The sequence below is a fragment of the Equus caballus genome, chromosome 10 (assembly GCF_041296265.1).
Source record: "Equus caballus isolate H_3958 breed thoroughbred chromosome 10, TB-T2T, whole genome shotgun sequence".
Taxonomy (NCBI): Eukaryota; Metazoa; Chordata; class Mammalia; order Perissodactyla; family Equidae; genus Equus; species Equus caballus.
In genome coordinates, this window is record NC_091693.1 from 77,548,656 (window position 1) to 77,574,082 (window position 25,427).

Below are 25,427 nucleotides of genomic sequence, written 5' to 3' on the forward strand. Positions count from 1 at the left end.
GGATAAGCATCTCTCCCTAGACTAGGAATTGATTGCTGTGCTCACCTGTGACCACCCAACTCCAGACAGTAGACCCGCTACCTGCTGTGTGAATAGCTGTGCTGTGCTGGCTAGGCAATCTCATGACTATTGTAAAAGGGACATTCCTATCATATGTGATGTACGCTGTTTGTTCCAAGTGGCATATAACCACTCTGTACACCCCACTTCTTTGGCACCCTTCCCGCCTTGGAGAAAGAAGGTCCCAGGCTAGTCCTCAGATCTGGCGCATAACAAACTGACCCCAATTTTGATTTATAGATTGGTTATGGATTATTTGCGTTGACAGTGCAATTATTTACAATCTTACTAAATAATCTTCTGTCCAGTTTTTCCACATGGATTCTATAATCTGTTGAAGGAAGAAAAAAACCCAGAGCATTCTTTTCTTTATTTTTGTACCTCATTAATGAATCCTAACCATACTTTTCCTTGGGTCCCTTTTGCATCTCAGTCTGGCTCTCACATTCTTAGAAAGGACAACAGGATCTTTAAATTCACTCAGTTTGTGTTGGGAAGAGGCCAAAATTAGTTAGTGTCCCATTGGTACTCAGCTGGAGTAGCTTTCCAGAACAATCTAGGCAAGGCATTTACACCTCCTCCCCCTCCTGTTTTCCCAGTTTGGCATATTCCAGCTTGTGTTTTACTCTCCCTGTAAATATGAGAGAAAATAAAAGACACTATTCAGCCTCTTTCCTCTGAAAAGTCTGGCTTTTCAGTGGTTTTCTTTAAGGGGGGTGGTCCTCATTTGTAACCAGCTTTGCCATTAACGGAAATCAATCTGAATGTCCTATTGTGCATCTTTTTTCTTTCCTCACAGTCTGAAATTGCCTTTGCCAAGTTTTCAAGCTGAATCTGAAAGACCCTCTCTCATTTTCCAGTTCCCTCTCTCCAGCCCCATTGAATCCTTGTAAAGCTTTCTCAGGCAGAAGGGCTGCAGTGTGAGGATTGGGAGGAACTCGACCTACTCTGCTAACCCAGTGGCATGAGCCAATCACAAAGAGGATTGGAACCTCTCAGCCCCGCTTCCTATCCCCTGCCCCTGCAACAGCCTCCTGGAAAGAGAGACTCTGGAGGGGTGGGGCATGTTTGCAATTCAAATCATTGGCTTTCTTTGCGACTCTTCAAATAAGAAGGCAGGAGCTGCAGCTAGGTGCTAAGGGTCTTCTGAATTGCAGTGGCAATAAGATCCGCGAAGATCCTCACTCCTGTCTCCTGTCTGTTTTTGAAGCCAACAGGGAAAGGGCAAGGATGGTGGAGGCTTTCTGTGCTACCTGGAAGCTGACGGACAGCCAGAACTTCGATGAGTACATGAAGGCTCTAGGTGAGAAAAACTAAGATGTGTTGTTCTCTTCCTAATCTGCAGCTTCAGATACTTGTAGATTCCTTTTTTCACCCATTAGACTGGCAAGTGACAAAGACAGTCACGTTGTGGTAATCGGAAGTTAGGCTTACGAATTTCCCACGGAATGGATTTTTAATGTGGCATTCGCCTGCTTTCTTGCCCAAGGCCAAATAACTGAGCATTTGGTATTCTGCGGAGGATGTGAGGCTTCTGTGCCTTTTTCGTTTTCTCTTCATCATTCACTTATTATTTGTGCATCCACTTATTACAGCTCAGTAGTCGTATTGCATGATTAATGGGCTAAACATGCTCTAATGAAACTTACACTTTAGGACCTGGATTCCAGAATAGGAAAGCAGATTCCTGCTTTGTGATCTCTTTTGGAAGTTGTGGCTGACTGCATTGCTTCCCTTTGCTACTTTAGGTGTGGGCTTTGCCACTAGGCAGGTGGGAAATGTGACTAAACCAACAGTGATCATCAGTCAGGAGGGGGACAAAGTGGTGATCAGGACTCAGAGCACGTTCAAGAACACAGAGATTAGTTTCCACCTGGGAGAAGAGTTTGATGAAACCACTGCAGATGACCGAAACTGTAAGGTAAGAACTGCTTCTTCCCTGGGGTGGGGATGGGGAGGAGGAACTCAAAGACAGAGATTCTCGATGTTTCTTCTTTTTAGACGGTGGAAGTTGGAGAATGGTCTTGGTATTTCAATTTAGACAGAAGGGCACCAGGGTTAATTTTGCAATCTAGTGCTCACATGTTATGTTCTGAACCAGTAGGTACTTGCTATAACTCAAATCTTAAATCTGTTTGTCTCTTACCATATGTTTTTCACATTTTATATCAAATCTGTATCTCAAAAAGCATTTAGCAGTGTTCCTTTGAAAGAAAGATTGCATTTTGTTTAATCTCTCTGACTACCTCAACTTGACTAAATAGACAGCTTGCCTCTTTCAAGGCTTTGTGTAAAGGAGAAGGGTGACCAGTCAGAAAGCATTTGTTCAGGACTTTTATTTCTAGTATTTGAAGTTTTTGTATCTAAATGTATACATTTCAATCAAATTACGAATTATTAGAGTTTACATAATAATGACTCTAAAGCAACATAGGATATGGTACTAACATGATAATTAGTTGATCATGATTTATTCAGTTACATGACTTTTTCAAAAATCACTTCATTTGAGTTTCATATCCGAAAACTGATCTGTACCTGTTGTCATGTTCTGCGTTTCGTCATTGGTCTCAGTCTGTTGTTAGCCTGGATGGAGACAAACTCGTGCACGTACAGAAATGGGATGGCAAAGAAACAAATTTTGTAAGAGAAATTAAAGATGGGAAAATGGTTATGGTAAGTAGGAGCAATTCTCCCTTCTTCTGTGCTTTTCAACCCCCACTCTCCCTCCACCTCCCATATTGTTCCCACTCCCTTCCTCCCCCTGCCCCTTCCTCTCTTCCCTTTTCTCTCTTCCTTCCCTCTTTCTTCCCTTCCTCCCTCCCTTCCTTCTTTAATACCATTAAGTCATTAGCAAGGTTCCTTAACCATGTGTAAAACAAGAGAAATAAAAAGATCCTAGCTAATTGCTTCCTCAGCTCTGTTTCTTTAATTACAGAAAAGGAGAAAAATTCTACTTCATGTCGTTTTAAAAAGTTGTGATTGATTTAACTAAAATTGTGTATCAAAAAGATTTTTTGTAGGATTACTGTGAAAGTCTAATCCTCACATGAAATCTAAATGTAAAGCCAATAATCATGAAAATATATAAAGATGACTGATATTACAATAAAAATATCAAGCTTACTGGATCTCAGAAAAATTACTTTATAGCTCCTATAATAAATGAGATCTTCAAACACTTAATATTGTAATTTATAAAGGTTATACAAGTTCAGTGCAGATCATTTAGAATATAACAGAAAAGTATAACAAAAATATAAAAATCCTAATTTCCCTTGAGAGAGAACCATTTTGATGTTACTGCCTCCCAGTCTTTCTTTTTAATGCATAAAATGCCTTTTAAACATGCCTGTTAAATAGTGGGTAGTCATGTAAAAATTATAAAATAGAGAATAATTTAAAAATAACTTCTGGAATGATGGAGTGGCATTATAAACTGGGAAATGTTATGCCTTAACCCAGCATCCCAGACACATTTTTGGGAACTGAGTGACATTGAAATAGTCAATGTATCATTTTGGGTTTTTTTGAGGTGGGGGTGCTTTACGTATTCCTTCTAAGACAATAGCAGGAAGGGTTTTCTGTTTTTGTTATTTAAGAAAACTGGTTGTTGTTTCCATCTCCTCCCTTGACTTCTGCAATCAGAGCTGTTCTAGAGTGAGATATAGGACTTACAGAGTCATAAGTCTTTCCATGAGCAGAAGGGAGGGTGGGGAGCAGAGGAGCAGTTTCCCTCTCACGTTAATGGATATTTGCCCACGTTCTTTTGCAATGATCATCAAGAGACAGGATTCATTTGTAAAAGATTCAGTCTGAAGTTCTTCTTTATGCTTTGTTTCCATTTGTTTCCTGGATACAGAAAAGTGGATAGCTCAGCTTTGGCATGTATGACTGTGATGGGGCAAGACTGAGTTCAAAGAAGGAGATTAAAGCAATGAATGACAAAGGCACACTATACTCCTGAAAAGCACATGAAAATAACAAACTTTTAAAATCCCCAAATTTTGTAAAGAGGTTTTATAGCAGTTCTCCAAGTTGGATTTGACATAAGAGCCTATGTTCCACGTTATACCCACGCAACCATCAAGGTTCACATAGAGTAAAGCGTGACAGCCAAAGCGATGTATGTTTACCTTTTCCAAATGTATGTTTACTTTTTCCAAAGCATTTGTATGTATACCTTTTCCTGCGGATTTTGGAACAAGTCATTCCAAATACCATTTGCCCAAACCATTTGGATTTTCTAAAAACTCTTCAAAATTTATTTAGGTTATGAATTGAAAACAGTTATGAAAACCTACTATGAACTTCATTCACTTTCAGAGCAGATAGTTAATTTGCTCCCATTGCCCCAATGATAATTTAAGGCCAAAGGAATTCTTTTGACCTGAACCTGGATAGTCAGTCTCAGTTTTTGCTTCATTTTCCTTTTAGAGACATGAACTATGTATACGTTATTCACTCAATAAACGTGAGTTTCTTTTCTTTTTGTTTTAAGAAATGAAGAATTTATGCAGCATTTAAAGTTTGTAAACACCATTATTCTTTTGCATAATAGTTAAATCATATATATGAGAAACTTTAAAACTTTCAGCTACTGATGTTCTTGTCTAAAAAGACTTGACTGTCTTTTGAATCTTTCAGACTCTTACTGTTGGTGATGTGGTTGCTGTTCGACACTATGAGAAGGCATAGAAAGGTTCCTGGCCTGGGGCTGCAGAAGCTCTCTGATTTTTCTGTTTACTCAAGTCTCAGCGCTTTCCTGCAATTACAGCAGTGCTGACCACTAATTAGAAGGTTATTGTCAGCATGGAGATGGAAAATGGTGATTTAAAAACCTGTTTTAAAAACTTATTACTCCAAGCAACTAGCCCAATTTTGATCTGCCAATTTATAGTTTTACAATTCACATTAAAATTGTAAGCCACATTTTTAAAATAAATAAGTGAATACATTTTATAATTTCCATTGGCATGCAAATATATTTGGAATAAAAATCTTACACCCATGAGAAATTTTGTTGTTGTTTTTAATATCACTAATCTGGGTGGGAATTTTATATTAGAGAGTTTTATACAAAACAGCCTTTCTTATGACATAAAGTAAGGTGGGAAAAATTAGCACTTCATTTAAAACACTAATTTAAAAAATAAGCAGAAGGCCAAGGAAATGTGGAAATGCCACAGTTTTGGTTGATACTTCCATAGAGAATTCGCGATGATTAAATTCGTTTGGCCAGAATCCAAAGGAGCCTCATTATGGTGGGTTGGGCTGTGCAATGATCTCTTGCTATTAGAAACAGGTATTCTGGAGAAGCGAAATGATATCCATGAAAATGTCTTATTAAAAGGTAAATAGAATCAAAATATCATACAATCAAAATGTCATATAATTTAAGTTCCTTATTGGAAGGTAAATAAGAAAAGGGAGTGAATTTTATCTTGGACTATAAAGATGTGTCTCCAGACAGATACAGTGAGCTGAACCAAGTCAGTAAGAGGCTAAAATGGAGTGTGCAAAGAGTGTGCTTAAAGGCATGCGAACGCCTTTTTTGAGTGCCTGTATGGGAACTTTTGGACTGAGTTGACCAACCAAAAGTAAATATTTGCTTGTAACCGGCTAGGGCTTGCCTTTGTAAAGTATAAACAAATGTTATTTTGTATTTCATTGTTTCAAAATGCTTTTTATACATTTTCTCAGACTCACACTGTGAAGCAGCTAAGGCAGATAGTATCTTCTTACTTTGCTGATGAGGAAATTGAAGATCAGATTTACAAGTCCAACATCCCGACTAGTGAAAAATACCAAGAACTGCAAACCTTGCAATTTTCCCCTTTATTTCCTCCTAAAAATTAATATTTCAGCTAAATTTTCCTCTGAAACAATAAAGCAAGATTTCATTTTCCCTGATCATTCCTTAGCAAATCTTCCCTGGGTTAGCCTTTTGGGGGGATGGCAGGAGGTGGGGGAAACGTCAATACTTTTTAGGACAAGTATGCAATATTCATTTTTAATCAACCCAGTGTTTTCAGTAAGTTTCTATAAGTTAATTCAAGTTCCAATTAGCTTATAGATATAAGCATGAGAAAACTTCCTTTAACTTATACAATTCACCACAATGATACTATGACCTGACTAGTGTATTACTTTAACTACTATAATGAGAAGTAGAAAAATCTAAAGTGCTGTTATAGGATTTAACATGTGAATGTTCAATTATTACTTAATGTCAAGATAAGATTGTCTGGCTAAGGTCACCCTTTCTAAAACCACAGAGTCTACCTTTGCCTTTAGGAGCATGAAACAGGACACTGAGAGGGTGTTTGCTCCAAGTGCCTTGACAGCCTTCATTTCTGCTTCCTGTGGACTTGGTGACTTCAGCCTATGCTTTAGAGAAGCACGGATTCTGGTCTCTATTCTTAAAGATACAAGGGCAAGGATGGGGATGCTTTTTCAGCTCACTATAAATTGGCCAAATAACATCATGCTGGCATTAATTTCCATAACAACTGTCTCCTGGAATGAAGAATGGAAAGGTTTTAGGGTGGCCTAATTGGGAAACAAAGTTACACTGGGCTAAAAGATCAAGGGTGGCAGTGGGAAACCAAATGCATTTTTTCTGAGATCTCTGACACATATTTTTGCTTCCTAAATGTTTACAGGATAACTGCAAATCATGTTTCTTCAAGCCAAGTTCTATCTCATCCAGTAATCTGTCAATGTACTAACTTTTCTGGTTTGCCCTTTTTGTTTTGTTTTTTAACATAGTTAACAGAAAAGGAAACATTATCAAGCCTAATCACCAAAAGCAATTTGATCAACCAAGAACATCCCTGAAATTCCAAGATCTCAAAGACACAAACTATGCTGAAGGTTGTCTTGTGAAATTCAGTTGTGGACTCCTGACAATCAGCAAGGAGCAGTTTCCACACTACCCCGGGTGCTCTCTCTCCCAGATACATACCCTCACAGCAAATTACACCTACACTCGAATATGTGGACCTACAAATACATGCCCAGGGTTGAGGTGCACACTGAGAGGTGTTGAGGCACTGTAGCTTTGTGCATCTTAGAGAGTGCGCATAAAGGAAAACAAAAGAAAGCAGAGGAAGCAGAAGGGAGAATGGTGTTTCTACCCCTTAATTTCAATCTGTTGTCTTTTTAGGATTGCAAGCATTTCTTAGGTTTCAAAATGTATATGCCATATTTCATGCTTACCGCCTGAAGAATTATTTCACAACCACTTTACTTCCTGTAAAGCTTACTAGAAATTGGAGGGGAAAAAAGAGTGAAAATGGCTATTTTTACAATTTTGTAAATCCTTTTCCTATCCTTCAGAATGTTTGGGCTAGAAACACACAAGTTATTTTGCTGTCCTTAAAGCTGCTCTCTCTTATTTGCCATTTTCTTTTCCTGCTCCATTTTTCCCCCTACTCTTGCGGCTGTGGACTGAGGAACCCCAAGGACCATTTTCCTCACTGGAAAGCACTTTGGCTCCCCAAAGGCCTCTGAATCATCCTAACCCTGAGGCAGTGCTGGAGCCGCCATGGCAGGACATGAAACAGCAAATGAAGGCGCCTCCATTCCCATTTCAAAGCCACTTTCATGAGACATTTTCCCATTAAATTACACAGGATACAACAGAAGGTTTTCTGTGATGGGAAACAAATTCACTTTACAACATCCCTTATAAGGTAATTCTGGAGGGTATTTCCTTCTCCAAAGGAATTCTACGCCCCACAAATTTAAACTATGTGCTTCTTTATCTTAAAGAGGTCAGCATCCTCATAAATGGTAGTAGAAGGAACACAGAACCCAAGGAAGTTCGGGGATCTTGACTCCTTTGTCAAACTAAGTATTTTCAAAAATTCTTCGGAAGGGCGAAATCAACCTGCTCTATGTATGCTTTCCATGCATCTCTGGAATGTATAAAGCACACTTCTGAGACATTGTTCTAATACCGTTGGAAAAAAAAAAAAAACAAACAAAAAACTAAAACCGAGTGTCTTTGAGCAGTGGTTCTCAAACTTCACCATCACTTTTGCATAACTTGGAGGGTTTGTAAAAACACAAATTATTCGGCTTCCCTCGCAGAGTTTGCGATTCAGCAGGCCTGAGAATCTTCTTTTCTAACTAGACTTTCCAGGTAGTGCTGAGGCTGCTGGCTCAGGGACCACACTTTGAGATCCACTCTGCCTTCCGAAACTTTGGCTGACCTCGTCGAAATCAAGATACTTCAGGGTTCTCTGCATCACTGCTGCGGAGGAGCCCCATTCGTTCAGGGCCAGGTGGTATTTAGGGAAGATGATACACTTGGGGTTGGCCCCAAGCACATTCCTTTCCAAGCTAGTCCCTGACGCTAAGAAACAAAGGGCAGACAGACAGCTGCTGAAGGTCAGACGAACCCGGAGTTTGCTGTCGCACGTGACCGCTGGGTGTTTACACCCACCTCTGTCTTCTGCCTCCTTCCTACCCAGGGGCCTGACGGTCCGAGTGCAACCGCAGGCCAGCCCCAGTCTCCCAGGCCCGTGGCTGCCGCCCGCGATGGCGCTGCTGGGCGCGCTCGTCTGCTGCCTGCTGGCCGCCTGGCACGGCTGCCCCGCCCTCGGGCTGCCCCTGGCTCCCGCGGGCGGCCCGAGACCCGCTCCGGCGGTGGGTGAGTCGCCCGCGACCCTTTCCCTCCCGGGAGCTGCCCGAGAGCGCCGGGCGGAGGCGCCCGCGCAGAGGCAGGCAAAGCGCGCGGGGCCGCGGGGCGCCCCGACTCCGGCTGCTCCGCGCGGGGGGCGGGGACGGCAGGGGGACTTGAGCGCCAAGTCCCTGGCCGGGCCGCGAGGTCGGGGCTCCCCTGCGGGCAGTCCCCGCGCCGTGGGGGCGCTCCGCGGGGCGCAGCAGCCCGATTCCCGATTCAGTGGTTCACACTGTGTGTCTCCGAGTGCTTTACTCCTGGGAGAGGAAGGACAAGCTGCGTGTTTCTAGGAGAAAAGAAGCTGGGAGTGGGACGTCCCGCACTCCCAGGGACCCGAATCTGCCCAGAGTAACTCGGGTAGCGCCAGACTTGCCGCTTCCCCTCAGGGTGTAAGTTTCCGTGGGACTCAGAATCTATCTTCTGTCCTGCTCACCGAACTTGGTGGCCTTTTCTTCCTGCTTCCTCTGCGAGCATAGTCACAATCTCGGTGCTACCCCACCCTTTAGCCTACGTTAGAACTCAAGGAGCCTTCGTTTCACTTTACCAGGATGCTACTGGGCTCCCTGCGGGCAGGACCAGTTTTTATTCTTTCTCAACACTTAATACAGTGACTGTTAAGAGTATGGTTCTCAAAGTGTGGTTTGGGGCTAGTGTCATCAGCATCACCTAAACTTGTTCGAAATATAGGTTTTCAGCCCCAGCCCAGACCTACGGAATCAAACTTGGAGAATTGGGGTCCAAGAAGCTGTTTTGACAAATCCTCCAGGTGATTCTGATAGATGCTAGAGTTTGAGAACCATTGGTCCAGAAGAGAGAAATGTTAGATGGGATTTTACTCTGCCCTCTGAGCTTTCAGTTTCAAAGACCAAGGTTCCCCCACGTCCCCGACTCTCTTTTAAAATAATCGCTCTTTATTTAGAGGGGGAAAAATTGGTGGAGGTCCATTTTGTGTTTTGTGCATTGCTGTCTCAAACTGGGGGCAGTGCTTGATGCTGAAACCTTCTCTCTGTGGCTCTTGCTCTCTCACACAACTTCGGAAATGCTCTGGGAAAAACGCCTCGTCTTTGTCTCAGAGCCAAGTCCTCGTGACTCAGCAGTCAGGCAGTTGAAAGGCAGAACTGTAAATGTGGTTTCCCAGCTGATGGTCACAACAACAAATTGTCCCCAAATACTTACACTGGTGGTTTCTGCTTTTATTAAAGCTGAAGTTGCATTTCTTTCATCATGTGGCTGTTTAGGATTTTGAGATAAAATGTCCCAGGTTGCACGATACCAGCCAATGGCAAATTCACCTTTTAGTTTTAGGAATCTGATTGCTGAAGGCCTCAGTGACAAGTTTCTGGTGTCTAGTGAAGCTTGGCTTCACACCTCCCTGTTTTGGTAGGAAGCTCCAAGGTTGTGTCACCTAGGGAAGAGGAAGGGACGGGGTAATCCGGGTTCAAAAATCTGCTGAGGCGTTGACTCAACAGTTTCACATGGATATATTATTTTATGTGTTTTCTACTTGATGTGACCTTCCTTCTCCCCGTGACTGCCACCCCAAGGGCTTGGACTTCCTTTACAACACCCATGACTGGCTTCTGATTACTTGCTTTGTGTGTGTGTGCGCGCGCGTGCAGATTCCCAGTCTCTGCTTCCTGTTCTGTCAAGTCCTAGTGGTCAGAGGACAACAATCCAGGGAGACTTCACCTGGGTGTGGCCACGACTCTTCAGATTTAGTAGGTCAGGACCTGCTAGAGCCTGTGGTGAGTGGTGATATTATAAACAAATAGACAAAAAAAATAAATAAATAAACACCACCGTATGTCCAAACATCTGAATTATGATTTACCAGGTTTGTTAAGATAAATTATAAGATTTTGGGGGGTATAATATTGAGCATTTATCTAGATATATTGACAGCACACAAACACACATTTGTGGAAATATTTTTAAAGATTATCTGCAGCACAGGAAAGTAATTGTGGGGTAGTGAAAAGAGCTTTGAACTTCAAACCAGAGAATCTGGATTGAGGTGTGGGCTCTGCCCTAGACGTGGTCCATGGCCTTGGAGACACCTCTACCCCCCGCCCCCCACCGCCGAGAGGCACACAGCATTTTGTATACAATTTCATTAGAGGCGGGAGGTGAGACCTCCAGAGGTTCATTATTTATGAATTCCAGGTTAAGAACCTGTCAGAGCTCGGTCCTTGTCTTCTATGTAAAGACATCTTTTGATGCATCTGAATAATTACCCCTCACTTACCTGTCGGCAGTGCAGTGTAGTGGAGAGAGCGGTAGGCTGTAAGTCTGGAGCGAGTGGTTTCAGCTCAGCTTTCATTACTGCGTTCCCGTGTTCTCTTGGGGAAATCCTGAAACCTGCCTGTGCATAATTAAAGAATGTTTGCTTTGGGCCCACTATAGGTCAGAAGCATTCTACGTGCTTGGGTACATAAATCGAGGTAGTAGATTACATTAGAGGGAGTGTCTTTAATGTGTTTGCAGTTTGGGTTTACAAAAATTTAATATATTTACAGTCTCATTGTCCCTTAATTGTCACCGTAACTCATATAGGTGTTGTCAATATTTGTTTTACGTGAGGCAAGGGAGACGGAAGGCCATTTGAATGTGAGCACACCCAGAGAGGCCGTGTGTTCAGTGGTTAAGGACGGCATGAACTCTGGGGTCGGATTTCCTGAGTCCCTTTCTTGGCTCTGTTGAGTCTGACGTTTGTGACTTGGACTTAAGGTCCGAGTGCAGCAGCTCCTTGTCTGTCAAAGGGAAGTAATGATGAGTTAACAGCTGTAAAGCATAAAGAACAGTACTAAACATACATTGTATAGTAAACTTATAAATTCGAGAAGTTTTAACTCTTACTTGGAAATGAGGAAGTTCAATCTCAAATTCAAGCTTGGGGTTACAAAATAGTAACAGCACAATTAACATTGAGCTTACTAGATGCCGGGCACCTCCTGAGGGCTTTACTTCCACGAAGCCACTTAACCCTCATACAATGGGCACTAATATTATTCTGGTTTTGCAGATGAAACAAGCCGAACTCGCACAGCTAGATTAGCAAGTGGAGTTTGGATTGGAAGTCTGGCCATCTGACTCTGGAGTCCCTGCTCTTAAGCATAACACTCTGTGGTTCAGTGGGCAGTTTACTATGCCTTAACATTCTACAAATAATAAAATACATGTTTACATAAAAACGAGATGTAGTATATATTTCTACCTCAAGGAAGGGCAGTCTCCAGGATGATTCTGAGCCATTTGGCAACTCCACTTTATGTGCTGAATAAAGTTTGTTTAAGCTGGAAAGAAAAGTTGGAGTATTTTCTACATTATGGAATAAAATAAATTACTCCTGGCAAATGTTTTCAAAGAAGGACTGAATACCAAGTAATTGATCATAAAGACTATTTCATGTCTACTTTCTTCTGGATCTTTTGTCTACCACTTCTTAGCTGTGAACTGAAAGGTGTTATAAAATCATAACCACCACCCAAATCTAACTTACCTTTTCTACTATAGCAAATTAACTGTTTTCAATTTTTCACTTTATTATCCCGCTTTGGGTTTCATTCAGGTTTTGCTCACAATATACTTAGTTTTTATTATCTTTCTATAGATAAAAGTTTGCATTCCACTTGTTTGATGCATGCTTCTGGTGTCGTTCATGCTGCTGTGTCACTTTCTGGTGTGTTTCTGATGTGGACTCGTCATAATCAGAGTGGACTCAAAATTCAAAATGCGAAAAAACCTCAATATTAACAGAATTTATTAACTGCATATGAGAAGGCAGCAAAATCATTTAAGATATATGTAAATTATATATAAGCAATGATGGTCTTTCAAAATAGGATTCAGATTTTGACTCTGTTGTTTATTAGCATGTATACAAGAGCAAATTTCCTAATTGATCCAGCATTAATTTCTTAACTCTAGAGAACAATGATTCCTACTTCAAGAGAGTGGTTTTGAGAATGAAATGACATAATGTATTTAAATTGCTTGTCACAATGCCCGGCACCAAGTACACGTTTAATAAAGAGAGATGCTACTATGATTATTAGTTCTAGTATTTCTTTCAATGAAAGAATCTTTCTCAAGATGATTTACAAGCAGGGATGCTACCAAATGGGTTCTGGGCTTCTTCCTGAAAACCCAGTGGAAGCATCCTCTTTAACAAATGCTTCCCTTCGTATTATTAACATTTTATACAAGCGTATGGTAGAAGATGTTCCTCTATTAAATGGCTTTTAAGAACCTCTGGCAATTCCTATCTTTAGTATTGAAGATTTGTATTCTTTTTCCATTAATGTTGAGAGATAAGGTTTTATAAGAAATCAGGAGTAAGATTTAGTTTCTGGTTCTGCAATCTATTCATTGTGCAACCCCACCAAACCACATCATATTTCTACATCACTTTTTCTACAAGAAGAATATAAATAAATTTTAAAACCTTAAATTTTGCAAGGAGGGAGACATGCTATTATTCACGTCCCGGAAGGATGTCTCCATATATTTCATTGTGCAACTTATGTTTGTTATACAGTCTTTGTTGGGTAGTCATGATATCATTGAGCTCATCAATTCCGTTTACTATATTACAGTAATTTACATCAGACACATATACACATGTATAGTATTTACATCAGACGCATGTAAATAGTAAGTTCTTCCTGCTGTCTTCGGAATCCTTGTCTTCTCACAGGGAAGGGCTGTATTTAACTTCAGGGCATATGAATATTTAACTTACTAGGGCTTTCCTCCATCACAGGGAGGAGCAGGTGCCTCCAGTCAGTGTAAATACTTGTATGGGAATTCCAAAAGAGAAGTAGATTGAACACGATTTCTTTTCTGATCAACAGGACAGTTTTGGCATGTGACTGACTTACACTTAGACCCTACTTACCACATCACAGATGACCACACGAAAGTGTGCGCTTCCTCCAAAGGCGCAAATGCCTCCAATCCTGGCCCTTTTGGAGATGTTCTGTGTGATTCCCCATATCACCTCATCTTGTCAGCATTTGATTTTATTAAAAATTCAGGACAAGAAGCATCTTTCATGATATGGACAGGGTAAGTGGTTCTGTAAATACCATTAGTTATTCAGTATTTATCTACAGTGTCCTAAGCTTCATTAGAATACTGAATTCCATTAAGAATTATTTGGGTTTAAAAAATACTAGGTCGAATTAATCAACATTATCATAGATAACAAAAAATTTTAGAAGTCCTGGTATTGATATATATTTTTTTTAGAATACAGGTTTTAGAGATATGTCGATGTTAACTAAGAAATGAATCCACAAACAGTACATCTGTGTCAGTGTCTTGAGATGTTTATTAGTGTGATACTAGGCCTTGATTAAATAATCGAAAACAAAAGGCAACAGTGGGAGTTAACCTGTGATAGCAATTTTGTAAATGTCATCTTCTGGTGGTATAATTGACTAATTCCATCCATCATGACTGAGAAAGAGGCCTGTATTTCCTGTACCTGCAATCATGACCATGGCACTACTTTAATTAATTTACACATTGTAACTCATTTAATCTTAACAACAGATATTATTATTAGTAGTAGTAGTATTCTCATTTCACAGGTGAGGAAATGAAGGCATGAGAATCTAACTAGTTTGCCCAAGTGCACACAGCTAGTAAGTCAAACCTAGGATTTAAATCCAGGCACTTCAGCTCTGGAATTTATGCTTTCAATTACTAAAATTTTTCGCCTCTCATGAATCTTCTGTCAGGCAGTGAAACAGGCTGAGATGTTCAGTTTATCATCTGTATTACACGTTTTCTTTTTTACGGGATACTCTGTGGGAGAAAGGTAAATGAGATTTTATCAACTCTAATTTTTACTATCATCTGTTGTTTTATGGTGGAAGTCTGCAATGATAGTACAGCAAGGCATCACACATAAGTCTAGTGATTTTTTCCTACAAACTGACTTTGTTCCCCACGATTCTGTCTCCCTTCCAGGGATAGCCCACCTCATGTTCCTGTGCATGAACTCTCAACAGACACAGTCATAAATGTGATTGCTAATATGACAACCACCATCCAGAGTCTCTTTCCAAATCTTCAGGTTTTCCCTGCACTGGGTAATCATGACTATTGGCCACAGGTAAGTTTGACCTCTACTCCCAGAAGTGCTTAAAGGAATTTTCCCATCAGTAGAGTCAAAATTATGACAATAGCTAGCAGATGGTAGGGCGTGGGAGTGGGGCTTATTGAGATAGAGTGTGTTCTTAGTGCTAATCATCGAGAAAGACAAAACAAGTACTTTGGGGACCTTCAAGTAACTCTTAAGAATTCATAAAATTTATATCCATAGCGAGTTTTCAGAAGAAAATTACCTAGTTTGTGGATTATTAATTCTTGTTTTTCTATATAATCTTCCTCAATTTCTCCTTCCTTTTGAATAATTTTGTTATTCATTTGCATTTCCAGTATAAGGTTAGCACAAAGATTAATGCTGACAAGTATTTACATTTTTCAGAATTTCTGTTAGATATACAAAGCTCTCCACGTGATGCTCTAAGCTAGATTGTGATTAAAACCAAAAGCATAGCTAATTATTCTAAGAACCAAAGAGGGAAGTCCCTGTTCAAGTCCAGTTTATCTAATTAAGATGAGATTCAAGGCAGAGACTGTGTGCAGAATATTTCATGCCTGGTACAGCCCAGACTTCAGCCTATCAGGGCAGCCATTGTTAAGCAGCCTGTGCATAATAGCTGGAGACCAGCCCTGGTTACAGGGTCCTGTTATAGTAGTGTAGAATCTTAGATTTGTACAGATTCAAGAGATCTCAGAGATTGTTGTTTAGTCCAGGGCTTGGCAAACTATAGCCTGTGGTCCAAATTTGGCCTGCCACTTGTTTTTGTAAATAAAGCTTTATTGGAACACAGTCATGACTATTCTTTTTGTATTGCCTGTGGCTGCTTTTGCACTGTAACAGCAGAATAGAATAGTTGTGACAGAGACCATATGGCTTTTAAGCCTAAAAGATTTATTATTTGACCCTTTATAGAAAAAATGTGTTAACCCCTGGTTTAGATCAACTCTTTATTTTATAAACGAGAAAACTGAGGCCCAGAAATGTTAAGTTGCTGGTTCTAGTGCTCATAATCACTTAGTGGCAGAGCTCACGTCCTGGATCTTTTGTGTTCAAGTAGACCAACACACTTCACACCTCCTTTGCTCTTGCCAGACTAATATACTCAATATTTCCTGAACAAGATATTTACTTTCATGGCTCTCTTTGTCTACATTTTTCTTTTCGCTTTGAATTTATTTGTTAAGCTAACCTGAAGTCAAAATACATGATTTTGAAAAGTTCTACTCTAGGATGAGCTCAAGTTTCAAGTGACCTCTAGTCTGGGGATGAACAATTATGTGAGTCTTTGTAAGTTGGGCTCTCAACCAGTGGTCAACTTTTGTTTCTGTTGAGATGTTAGACCACACAGTGCAGAGGCTTGGAGACAAACAATGTCTAGGAGCTGGAGGTTACACACACTGTTTTTATGTGCTTTAGGTGACAGGCAGACTGGTTTGGTGGAAAACGTGTGGCATTTAGAGTCATATCCACTAGAATTTAAAACCCTATCCTGCCCTGATTCTAATAGCTTGACCAACTTGGATAATTCACCTGGGGTGCTTGATCCATAGGTCACTTATTGAAACCTACCTTGCAAAGTTTTTGTAAGAATTAGTGATACTACATGAAAAGGGATAGCTTCTCACCTGGCGCATAATGAGCCCTCACTGAGCGGAGTGGTGGTTATTATTGCATTAAGCAGTGACGTGGGATCCATTTTTCCTAACTCCTTTGAGTTATTTCATTTCACTTTTATCTCTGTCTTCTTTTTGTGAAGTCAAATCTTATAATAATTCAAAGACATGGATACTATCTAATCTAAAATTTCCTTTTATAAGCAGAGCTGGGGTGAATTGGGAAGGCTGTATACCTTAAACAGTCAATTTTTTCTCTTTCTAGCTTATTACTTGATATCCGAACATCTTTTTTCTATTGTTCCACTGCTATCTGTTCACTCTAGTTTCAGGAATGTCAAATGTAACGTGAAAGCCACACACCAAATTCTCCTAGAGGCTGGTATCTGAGGTTGAAATCTGGTCAACGTTAGTGACACATAAATTTGATAAGTGTTATTTCTCTATTAAAACCCATAAAAATGTACCTAAATTTAGCTACATAAACACACATGTATAGCTGCATGTCCCCATCCATTACATCAGAAGTAGATATTAATGTGGCAGACCAGGAATTCCTTCCAGTTGCCACCCAAGGAAGCTGTTTGGTCCAGGGTCCTCATGTCCTCCTCCACTGGCAAGGCTGCTGCCACCAAACTTATGGGTGGGTCACTTCCCATTATACCTCATTTCTTGGCAGTGGAAAGACCTGTAATTTATACCCAGTTCTGGTAAGACTTTAGGTTTTTTGATGATGATGATGATGATGATGATATTGATGATGATTACAATCTTTAACCAGAATTTAGGTTGGCCTAAGCTGTTGTGTAATTTTCAGACAGATGACTATGATCTCTGACACAAACTGAAAATATACTTTGGATAATTAGTTCCAGTTTAAACAAGTCATTTGATTACTTGCCCTGAATGTATTTATACTTTTATCATATATTAGGCATATGTATTAGGAACTAGTGTGACTTTCATCTTGAAAAATAACCAAGCATTTTAATTAACGCTTCCAGGGAAACTCCTTTAAGATCTCTATCATCAATATACAGGAGGAAACGAGGAGAGTGAAGGAAATGGATTCAGTTCTTACATATAATTTTTTAAAACAAAAAATAGAAATAATTACTCAATTTCACAAATGATTTCTTGGATTTTTATTCAGTATATCTACTTTCTAAAGTTTTGCTCTTTTATCTTCCCTAGCATATGTCATCATAGTTTATTATAATATGATATACTAGGATGATAAAAAGATAATTTATGGTAAAAATAATGTTTTATATATCTAATATATTAAAAAATGGAAACAAGGTGATATAATTTAGGCTGACATAAAGAGACTTCTTCATATCAAAAGCATGTGGTTGTCAATCTTCATTCAAGAAATCAAGAAGCTTTATACTAGTGTTAACATTTCAGAGGACTTGGTTTAATTCCAAAATCATGAAATTTTCTCCATTCCGTGGACATGCTACACTGGGCCCTGGATGTTCAGGCTCAAACTGCCTTCAGTGTCTCTTTAATGAGCACATTCCATATCCATCCTAGACCCCGGCCACACTGAAACAAGTGCTTTTCTCTGTATATGACACTGTGCTGGTGTCTGGGCCATTGTTTTTGCATTGTTGCTCTTTCTTGTCAAGTTGATGAAATCATTATTCAATGTCTGGTTCAAGTGCTGTCTTTGCTCTCTCCACTGACTCGTTGGGCCAGACTCAATTGTTCTTGCTTCTGCACTCCCAGAACCTCTGTGGTAGCACCTAGTACTTTGGCTTATAGGGGATTGATTACATTTTGTCCTCCGCCTCCCCAAGTTATAAATTCCTTGAAGATTGAGTCTATCTAGTATTCCTCCTTGCATCTTCAGATACTTAACGTAGTAGTAAGCACTCAAGTAATGTTTAACTTAATTAATCCATGTATCTTTAGAGTTTCAATGGTGGATTATATTGTTTGTGGCCAGGATCAACTACCTATAGTCACCAGCAAGGTGTACGATGCAGTGGCAAACCTCTGGAAGCCATGGCTGGATGAAGAAGCTATTCACACTTTAAGGAAAGGTAAGTGAAAGTTTTACTCATCCCTATTTTGTGACTGTCCTTATTCATGTTGTTTAGACTTAGATCTTTACTGTTTACTTGAGTGTGCCAATTCCAGACAGCCACTCTACCTGGTTTTTCTGGAGACCATAAGTCACATTTGAAAACTAAGGAGAGGCATGGATAGTGAGTGGGTCCAGAGCAAGGAGAGCTGGGCCAAGATCTCAGTGGCCAGCTCTGAAAGGACCGTTGCAGCAGACCCTTTGCTGAACATTCTGACACTACTGGTTCAGAGGTGTGAATGGAGTTATGCCTTTAAGCCTTGTCTTTACTGAGATTGTGGCAGCTCTGGTTTATCTGCTGTTTCTTCCTCAGTAGTCTCTGGCAAGATCTATATGTATTCCTATTCTTTGGACTTTATGTTTCGTCGTTATCTGTCATCTTAACTCCCCAAATATACAAAAGTAGGAGTTGACATATTAGTCTTTCTTTTACAAAATTTGGTACCTCATTATGCCTAGTGCCAAAACATTTAATTATCTTTTCATCTGAATTTTGGATACAACTGAACTGTTGTTACCTCAATTTGTGGAAGTACCAGCATTGTGCCTGGCACACAGTAGGTTTTCAATAAGTGTTTGTTAAATCTGATTCTCATCTAATGACAGCTTATGTATGGTCAAACTAAACAAGGAGAAATAAGTGTCAACTTCCTGACGGGCTTGTAAACCTTAATTAAGAATTTACTTTCAAGTGCCTGCATATCTGTGTGTGTGTTTTTCTAGAATGTGTTTTAAATTTGTTTTTATAGGTGGCTTTTATTCACAGAAGGTTTCAACTAATCTGAACCTTAGGATCATCAGTCTAAACACAAACTTGTACTATGGCCCAAATATCGTGACCTTGAATAAGACCGACCCAGCAAATCAGTTCGAATGGCTAGAAAACACACTGAACATCTCTCAGCAAAATAAGGAAAAGGTAGATCCCATAGACCAAAAACATCAGGGGATAAACAGAGGGCGAAATCTGTGTATTTATTAAACATGAGGAGGGTCAGTTATTAATAAATGTATTACAATTTGAAGATGTCACATGAAATACCTTAAGATTTATCTCTGTTTTTGTTATTTTATTTTGCTTTTAATGCTTTGAGGATTGATTGGTGTCTGTTGATAGAAAAAAATTCTGACCATGGTCACAGGTGCTTATATCCTCAACAGTGTAGTTTAAATGCGACAAGTACAAATATAGTGGTATTAATAGTTTCGTGATTTCATCGTATTTTGACGATAAATAGGACAGATGGTATATTGGCTTTCTAAATTTTAATTAATGTACTTTCAATCTTGGGTATCTAAATGTGATTTGTTTATGATAAATGTGCACAAAGACTCTCATCAGTCCTCCTTGTGTTTCCTTCTCCAGGTGTACATCATTGCGCATATTCCAGTGGGGTATCTGCCCTATACGGTGGGCACCACAGCAATGAGAGAATATTATAATGAGAAATTGATAGATATTTTTAGAAAATACAGCAATGTCATTGCAGGACAATTTTATGGACACACACACAGAGATAGCATCATGGTTCTTTCAGATAAAAAAGGTAATCTGATGTTGTGTTTGCATTTCCTCAATCCAAGACTTTGCTAGAGCAAAGCATATCCAATAATACCCAGTGATTTTTACTGATCTGGTAAATTAAAAGTTTCATTAAATCCACCTGCCAGCACCAGCTTTTTCTGAATTACCTCCTGTGATTGTATGGCAAGTGTCCAAAGCATATTTAGGCCTGCAGTTGAGTTTCTTCCTGTTAGCTCCACAGGACGACCATCATTTGATTGCTGTCAACACAAAAGCCTCTGAAATTTTCTTTTAGATCCTCAAGTTTAAGGGAACATTACTGTTTGTTGTTTACCTGCTAGACTCAAGTTTCTTTTTTTTTGAGGAAGATTAGCCCTGAGCTAACATCTGCCGCCAATCCTCCTCTTTTTGCTGAGGAAGACTGGCCCTGAGCTAACATCCGTGCCCATCTTCCTCTACTTTATCTATGGGACGCCTACCATGGCATGGCTTGCCAAGCGGTGCCATGTCCTCACCTGGGATCCTAACCCTCAAACCCCGGGCCACCGAAGCGGAACGTGTGCACTTAACCACTGCGATGCCCGGCTGGCCCCTCAAGTTTCTTTGGATATGACTTGTTTCAGTCTTCAGAATTTAAAGAGCAAAGCACAATTTATCATTGGTTTAAAATAAAATGTATTAAGCTCTTACTTTTAAGTGCTTATTGATATTGTCATCTATTCAGCATTAAAAGAAAAAAATAGAAGAAGCTCTAGCATCAAATAAAACAGTGATTATCTATTTTTTTTTTTTTAAAGATTTTATGTTTTCCTTTTTCTCCCCAAAGCCCCCCGGTACATAGTTGTGTATTCTTCGTTGTGGGTTCTTCTAGTTGTGGTATGTGGGACGCTGCCTCAGTGTGGTTTGATGAGCAGTGCCATGTCCGCGCCCAGGATTCGAACCAACGAAACACTGGGCCGCCTGCAGCGGAGCGTGCGAACTTAACCACCTGGCCACGGGGCCAGCCCCGTGATTATCTATTTTTAAAGACTGTGTCTACATGAAAGCAGAAAACAGAGTTAACAAAATAAGAGTTTTGATTTCATAGTAGTCAGCCAGGAGAAAAATCAATGTGTATTTTTTTCAGCAATTGGGGCACATTTTTGCAATGCTTCACCTCTTTCATCTAGAATGAGTGGGCTTGATAAAAATGACCATTATTCAGCATTTGATAGCTTTTTTACTCAGAAAGAAATTTAGTCCTATAACAGATATGGATAAAATATGGCGACACTTTAACCAAATTCTTATTATGTAATTGTTGAAATATTGTTTTCGGTAGAGGTACAGAACAAACTCGTTTTGTACTTTGGTGTGTGTGTATTTGTAATAACTTGAATTGTTTTATTATTAAAAATTTAAAATATATATAAGAGCAGAGATAATGACAAAACAAATCCCTATGTACCATCATTTATATTCAACATCTACCGAGATTTTGCCACATTTGCTTTTTCTATTCATTTTTTATTCTTTTCTTTTCTGAAGTATTTGAAAGTGAATCTCAAGCATCAGATGTATTTCAGTCCTACATGCTTCTGTATGCAGTGCTAAAATATATGGATAATTTACATGATTACAATACCACTAGCTTACCTAACAAAATTAACCATAATTCTTTGGTATAATCTAATACCAATCCATAATAAAAATTCCCCTATTTTCAAGTTTCATGTTTTGAGTCAGAATCCATCAAGGATCACCTGTAACTTGCCTGTTATGTTTGTTAATCTCTTATTTTTGGACTTATTCACATTTTTAATATAGTTAAACTCTATTTTTAAAAAGTGGATGTTTATGTTTATATGTTTTGTCCAGGAAGTCCAATAAATTCTTTGTTTGTGGCTCCTGCTGTTACCCCAGTGAAGAATGTTTTACAAAAACAGACCAACAATCCTGGTATCAGACTATTTCAGTATGACCCTCATGATTATAAGTTATCGGTAAGTTAGCACAGATTTAGAATTGACCCTATATTAATGCATGTCTTTGTAGTTTTCATTGTTTAGTTGGACGTTTTCAGTGCAGCTCTGTGACTTGTCGTTTATGTTGAACTCTCACCATGTCTTTCTTCTTTTTATATTTGGAATGTCAGCACTTTCTAAGTGTGGGCTTATGAAGTCAGTGTTTGGGAGGCCATTCCTGTCCTTCTAAGGACTTCATATGTATTTAGACGAGGGTTCCATTGGGAAGTGCCTTATTTGTGGACTTGCATACATATTGAAACTTTTCCCTAAGCTGTGTTTGTTATTAACCGCTCTTCTCCAGAACACAGCTGTGAAGGAGGGTGTGGGCCCTGAAACCATACACTCTCATGAGCTGTATTACCTGACTTCTCTGTCCTAGGCTACTGCTCTGTAAGACAGCAATTAAAATATTGCTGACCTCGCTGCATTGCTGTGAGGATTATGTGAACAAATACACGTAAAGCACTTAGAAGAATGCTTGGCTCATAGTAAGCGCTCTATAAATGTTGGCAAAAAAAGTTTTGCAAAGAAAATAAATTAAGTTGGACATTTACCTTTGAGACCACAATGCTCTGCAGCTTGTACGTGACTCTGTGCTTTGGATCAAGTTAGCATCGAAAGGCTGGGCATTTAGCTTATGGGTACTGCCCCTTTCAACAAAAATAATTTGAAAAAGAATTTCTCAGTTAAGGTCTCTACTTATGTAACTGCAAGTTTTTCCTAGGTAAATTTAGTGGGAGTTAACTCTGTTATTCCCTAGAGCATGTTTTTACAAAGGAAGTAGGGCAGGGGAAATCTGATTTAATCCGTAAGTATTAGATTAAATGAGGAAATAAAATAATTGACTATAAACTAGTCCAACAGAATTCTGTTACAACTATTAGTTGCCTATTTTGGGATCTGAACCTCAGATACACACATGTATATATATGTATATGTATGTATGTATGTATACGTACTGACATGGAAAGATGTCCCTTTATAGCACTAAATAATTTTTAAAAATGCAAAACAGTTTGTATAGCAAGACTTCATTTTTCGAAAAAGCCAAAAAGATAGTAAGTATGTATATATGTATATATATAGTCTAAATATTTGTATTTGTTTTGTACATAAAATCTAAAACAATACACGTACACGTACACTGAAGTGCTGGTAAATGTTTAACTGATTCACTGGGGGAAAAAGTGCTTTGATTTGTAATGTTTGCTAATTTCCATGATATAAATACTCCCATCATGGCCAATTTCAAGCTGCCAAAGTGATATCAACCAACTTGCAAGATTCCTGAAAATTTGACAGTCTGTTCTTGTGAGCTGGTGCAGGCCACCTCCAGCACACCACTGATTTATACACAACTGTTAGCAGTGGTTACTTCTAAGGTGTGTTAATCGAAAGCTTTTCATTTTGTACATGTCTCTGTATAGTTTAGATTATTTCCTATTCTGTTCTTTCGGTATTTTTAAAATGAAAAAAATAATATAGATTTTCTATCGGGACTCTTTTCTCTAAAACCAATTCTCACTTTTTTTTTTAATGACTACAACTTTAAATTAAGATTGTCATATAAATCCTAATAAAGACTCTCTTGCTGTGCAGTACTTTATACGCCAAAAAATAAACCAGATTTTATTACTATTTTTAACTATAGGATATGTTGCAGTATTATTTGAACCTGACAGATGCTAATCTAAAGGGAGAATCCAACTGGAAGCTGGAATATATCCTGACCCAGACCTATGATGTTGAAGATTTGCAGCCGAAAAGTTTGTATGGATTAGCTAAACAATTTGCAGTTCTAGACAGTAAGCAGTTTATAAAATACTACAATTACTTCTTTGTGAGTTATGACAGTGGTGTAATTTGCGATGGGAAATGTAAGTCCTCTCAAATTTGTGCAATTATGAATCTTGATCATGTTTCCTATGTAGATTGCCTCAAACAATATTATATAAAGCAGAATCTGTAGTATTTCACAGTTTGTATTCAGAGAAAATGTCACATTGCTCTGTTTCTGAGATCAGTTTATGGGAATTGTTACATAAATCTTGTGAGTTACTGATTGGGCAAGCAGAATTCTTACTGTCTGCTTTCTTTTCTATGATACCCAAATGTATATATTTTTAACATTCAAAATTTTTATTGTATTCACTATATTTAAACTGCCAATTACTAGAGTGATGTTTGGATGTAAATATCCTATCTTCCAGTTTTTATAATTATGTCTAATTTATACTCTTGTTGAAATTGTCATTTATACAATAAAACAAATGATTCTTCCCTAAGCATGATGAGTTATTCTTTTATTTTTCTGCTGAGGAAGATTCACCCTGAGCTAGCATCTGTTGTCAATCTTCCTCTTTTTGCATGAGGAAGATTTGCCCTGAGCTAACATCCTTGCCAGTCTTCCTCTATTTTGTTTGTGGGACACCACCACAGCATGGCAGCTGATGTGTGGTGTAGTTCCATGCTGGGGAACCGAACCCAGGCTGCTGAAGCAGAGCATGTTGAACTTAACCACTAGGCCATGGGACTGGTCCCCTGAATTACTCTTAATACGATAATTTTGTCTTCTAATTCACTTTTGTTAGAACCTCATGAGTAAACGGAGGTTCGAACTGTTTAAATCTCATGTGTAAACTGAAATTAACACTATTTACATGCACTCTTTCTGGAAAACACCAAGATCTCATCAGAGTCACCTCTGAGCCCATGAACCATCACGGGACGTGTATTGCCTAGGTCTTCACTCTGTGAGTGAAGGGGAGTCCCCTTTAGTACTTTTAACTTTTAAGGAAGAGAATGTCACGAGTAGTACTGTTTGTAACTACAGTATACTAGCACAAGGCTGAGGTCCTATTCCAGTGCGTGGCACTTAGTAAATAATTGTTGAAATGAATTGAAAGATAAATATTTCTCAAAGAAATATGCTGGGATGCAGTGGCGGCGTTTTCTTTGTCACAATGTTCCAAGAGAGGATAAAAATGAGCTTTTATTTCATGGGATTGTCTCTAGGATTCTCCCAGGATTGCTTCCTTCTCAATAGCCTCTATCAAGCTGTTGTTTGCTTCCAGCCTTTGTGAGAGAATTAAAGTAGAAAAGAAAAGGAGGAGGCTGAGAAATTTAGGAGAAAAGAAGATTGTACACCCCAGTACTTTGGCTTGCTGGAGAGGACATACAATCAGCAACCTTAGGTCAGTCGACGAGGAGAGTGGACTCATTATCCTTGGGACTGGTTTGTCTTCATGTCAAAAAATGACTTGCGGATGTAAGATCTCATCATAATAAACCCAAATTATCCTGATTTCCAGAAGGCTGAGAATGTGA

General features: G+C 39.1%; 2 protein-coding genes and 1 long non-coding RNA gene across 4 annotated transcripts; 2 read left to right on the plus strand and 1 right to left on the minus strand.

Moving 5' to 3' along the window:
- Positions 1–807: 807 nt before the first annotated feature.
- Positions 808–5,078, plus strand: FABP7 (fatty acid binding protein 7). The gene is made up of 4 exons (XM_014734739.3): positions 808–1,363; positions 1,809–1,981; positions 2,635–2,736; positions 4,708–5,078. The coding sequence occupies exons 1-4, from the start codon at positions 1,291–1,293 to the stop codon at positions 4,756–4,758; spliced, it is 399 nt and encodes a 132-aa protein (XP_014590225.1). The 5' UTR covers positions 808–1,290; the 3' UTR covers positions 4,759–5,078.
- Positions 5,079–8,178: 3,100 nt separating this feature from the next.
- SMPDL3A (sphingomyelin phosphodiesterase acid like 3A) lies at positions 8,179–24,385 on the plus strand. 2 transcript variants are annotated; one of them, XM_014734741.3, is made up of 8 exons: positions 8,179–8,719; positions 13,603–13,816; positions 14,726–14,870; positions 18,432–18,528; positions 19,319–19,488; positions 19,936–20,116; positions 21,952–22,076; positions 23,752–24,385. In XM_014734741.3, the coding sequence occupies exons 1-8, from the start codon at positions 8,368–8,370 to the stop codon at positions 24,067–24,069; spliced, it is 1,602 nt and encodes a 533-aa protein (XP_014590227.3). In that variant the 5' UTR covers positions 8,179–8,367; the 3' UTR covers positions 24,070–24,385. The 2 variants fall into 2 exon arrangements, with proteins under 2 accessions (XP_014590227.3, XP_023506776.1); XM_023651008.2 differs by lacking the exon at positions 8,179–8,719 and adding an exon at positions 8,851–9,138.
- Positions 9,928–11,103, minus strand: LOC138915836 (uncharacterized). Its single transcript, XR_011422170.1, has 2 exons — positions 10,995–11,103; positions 9,928–10,154 (listed from the first exon to the last, which is right to left on the minus strand). It is a non-coding gene; the product is annotated as an uncharacterized lncRNA (long non-coding RNA).
- Positions 24,386–25,427: the final 1,042 nt, after the last annotated feature.

Bases quoted from the DNA above. Each gene is read 5' to 3' on its own strand.
- FABP7 (XM_014734739.3), top strand. From the start codon at position 1,291: ATGGTGGAGGCTTTCTGTGCTACCTGGAAGCTGACGGACAGCCAGAAC. The intron at 1,982-2,634 runs GTAAGAACTGCT...CATTGGTCTCAG, and splicing joins CAGATGACCGAAACTGTAAG to TCTGTTGTTAGCCTGGATGG. The intron at 2,737-4,707 runs GTAAGTAGGAGC...TGAATCTTTCAG, and splicing joins AAGATGGGAAAATGGTTATG to ACTCTTACTGTTGGTGATGT.
- SMPDL3A (XM_014734741.3), top strand. From the start codon at position 8,368: ATGATACACTTGGGGTTGGCCCCAAGCACATTCCTTTCCAAGCTAGTC. The intron at 13,817-14,725 runs GTAAGTGGTTCT...TCTCCCTTCCAG, and splicing joins TCTTTCATGATATGGACAGG to GGATAGCCCACCTCATGTTC. The intron at 14,871-18,431 runs GTAAGTTTGACC...GTTTGTGGCCAG, and splicing joins ATCATGACTATTGGCCACAG to GATCAACTACCTATAGTCAC.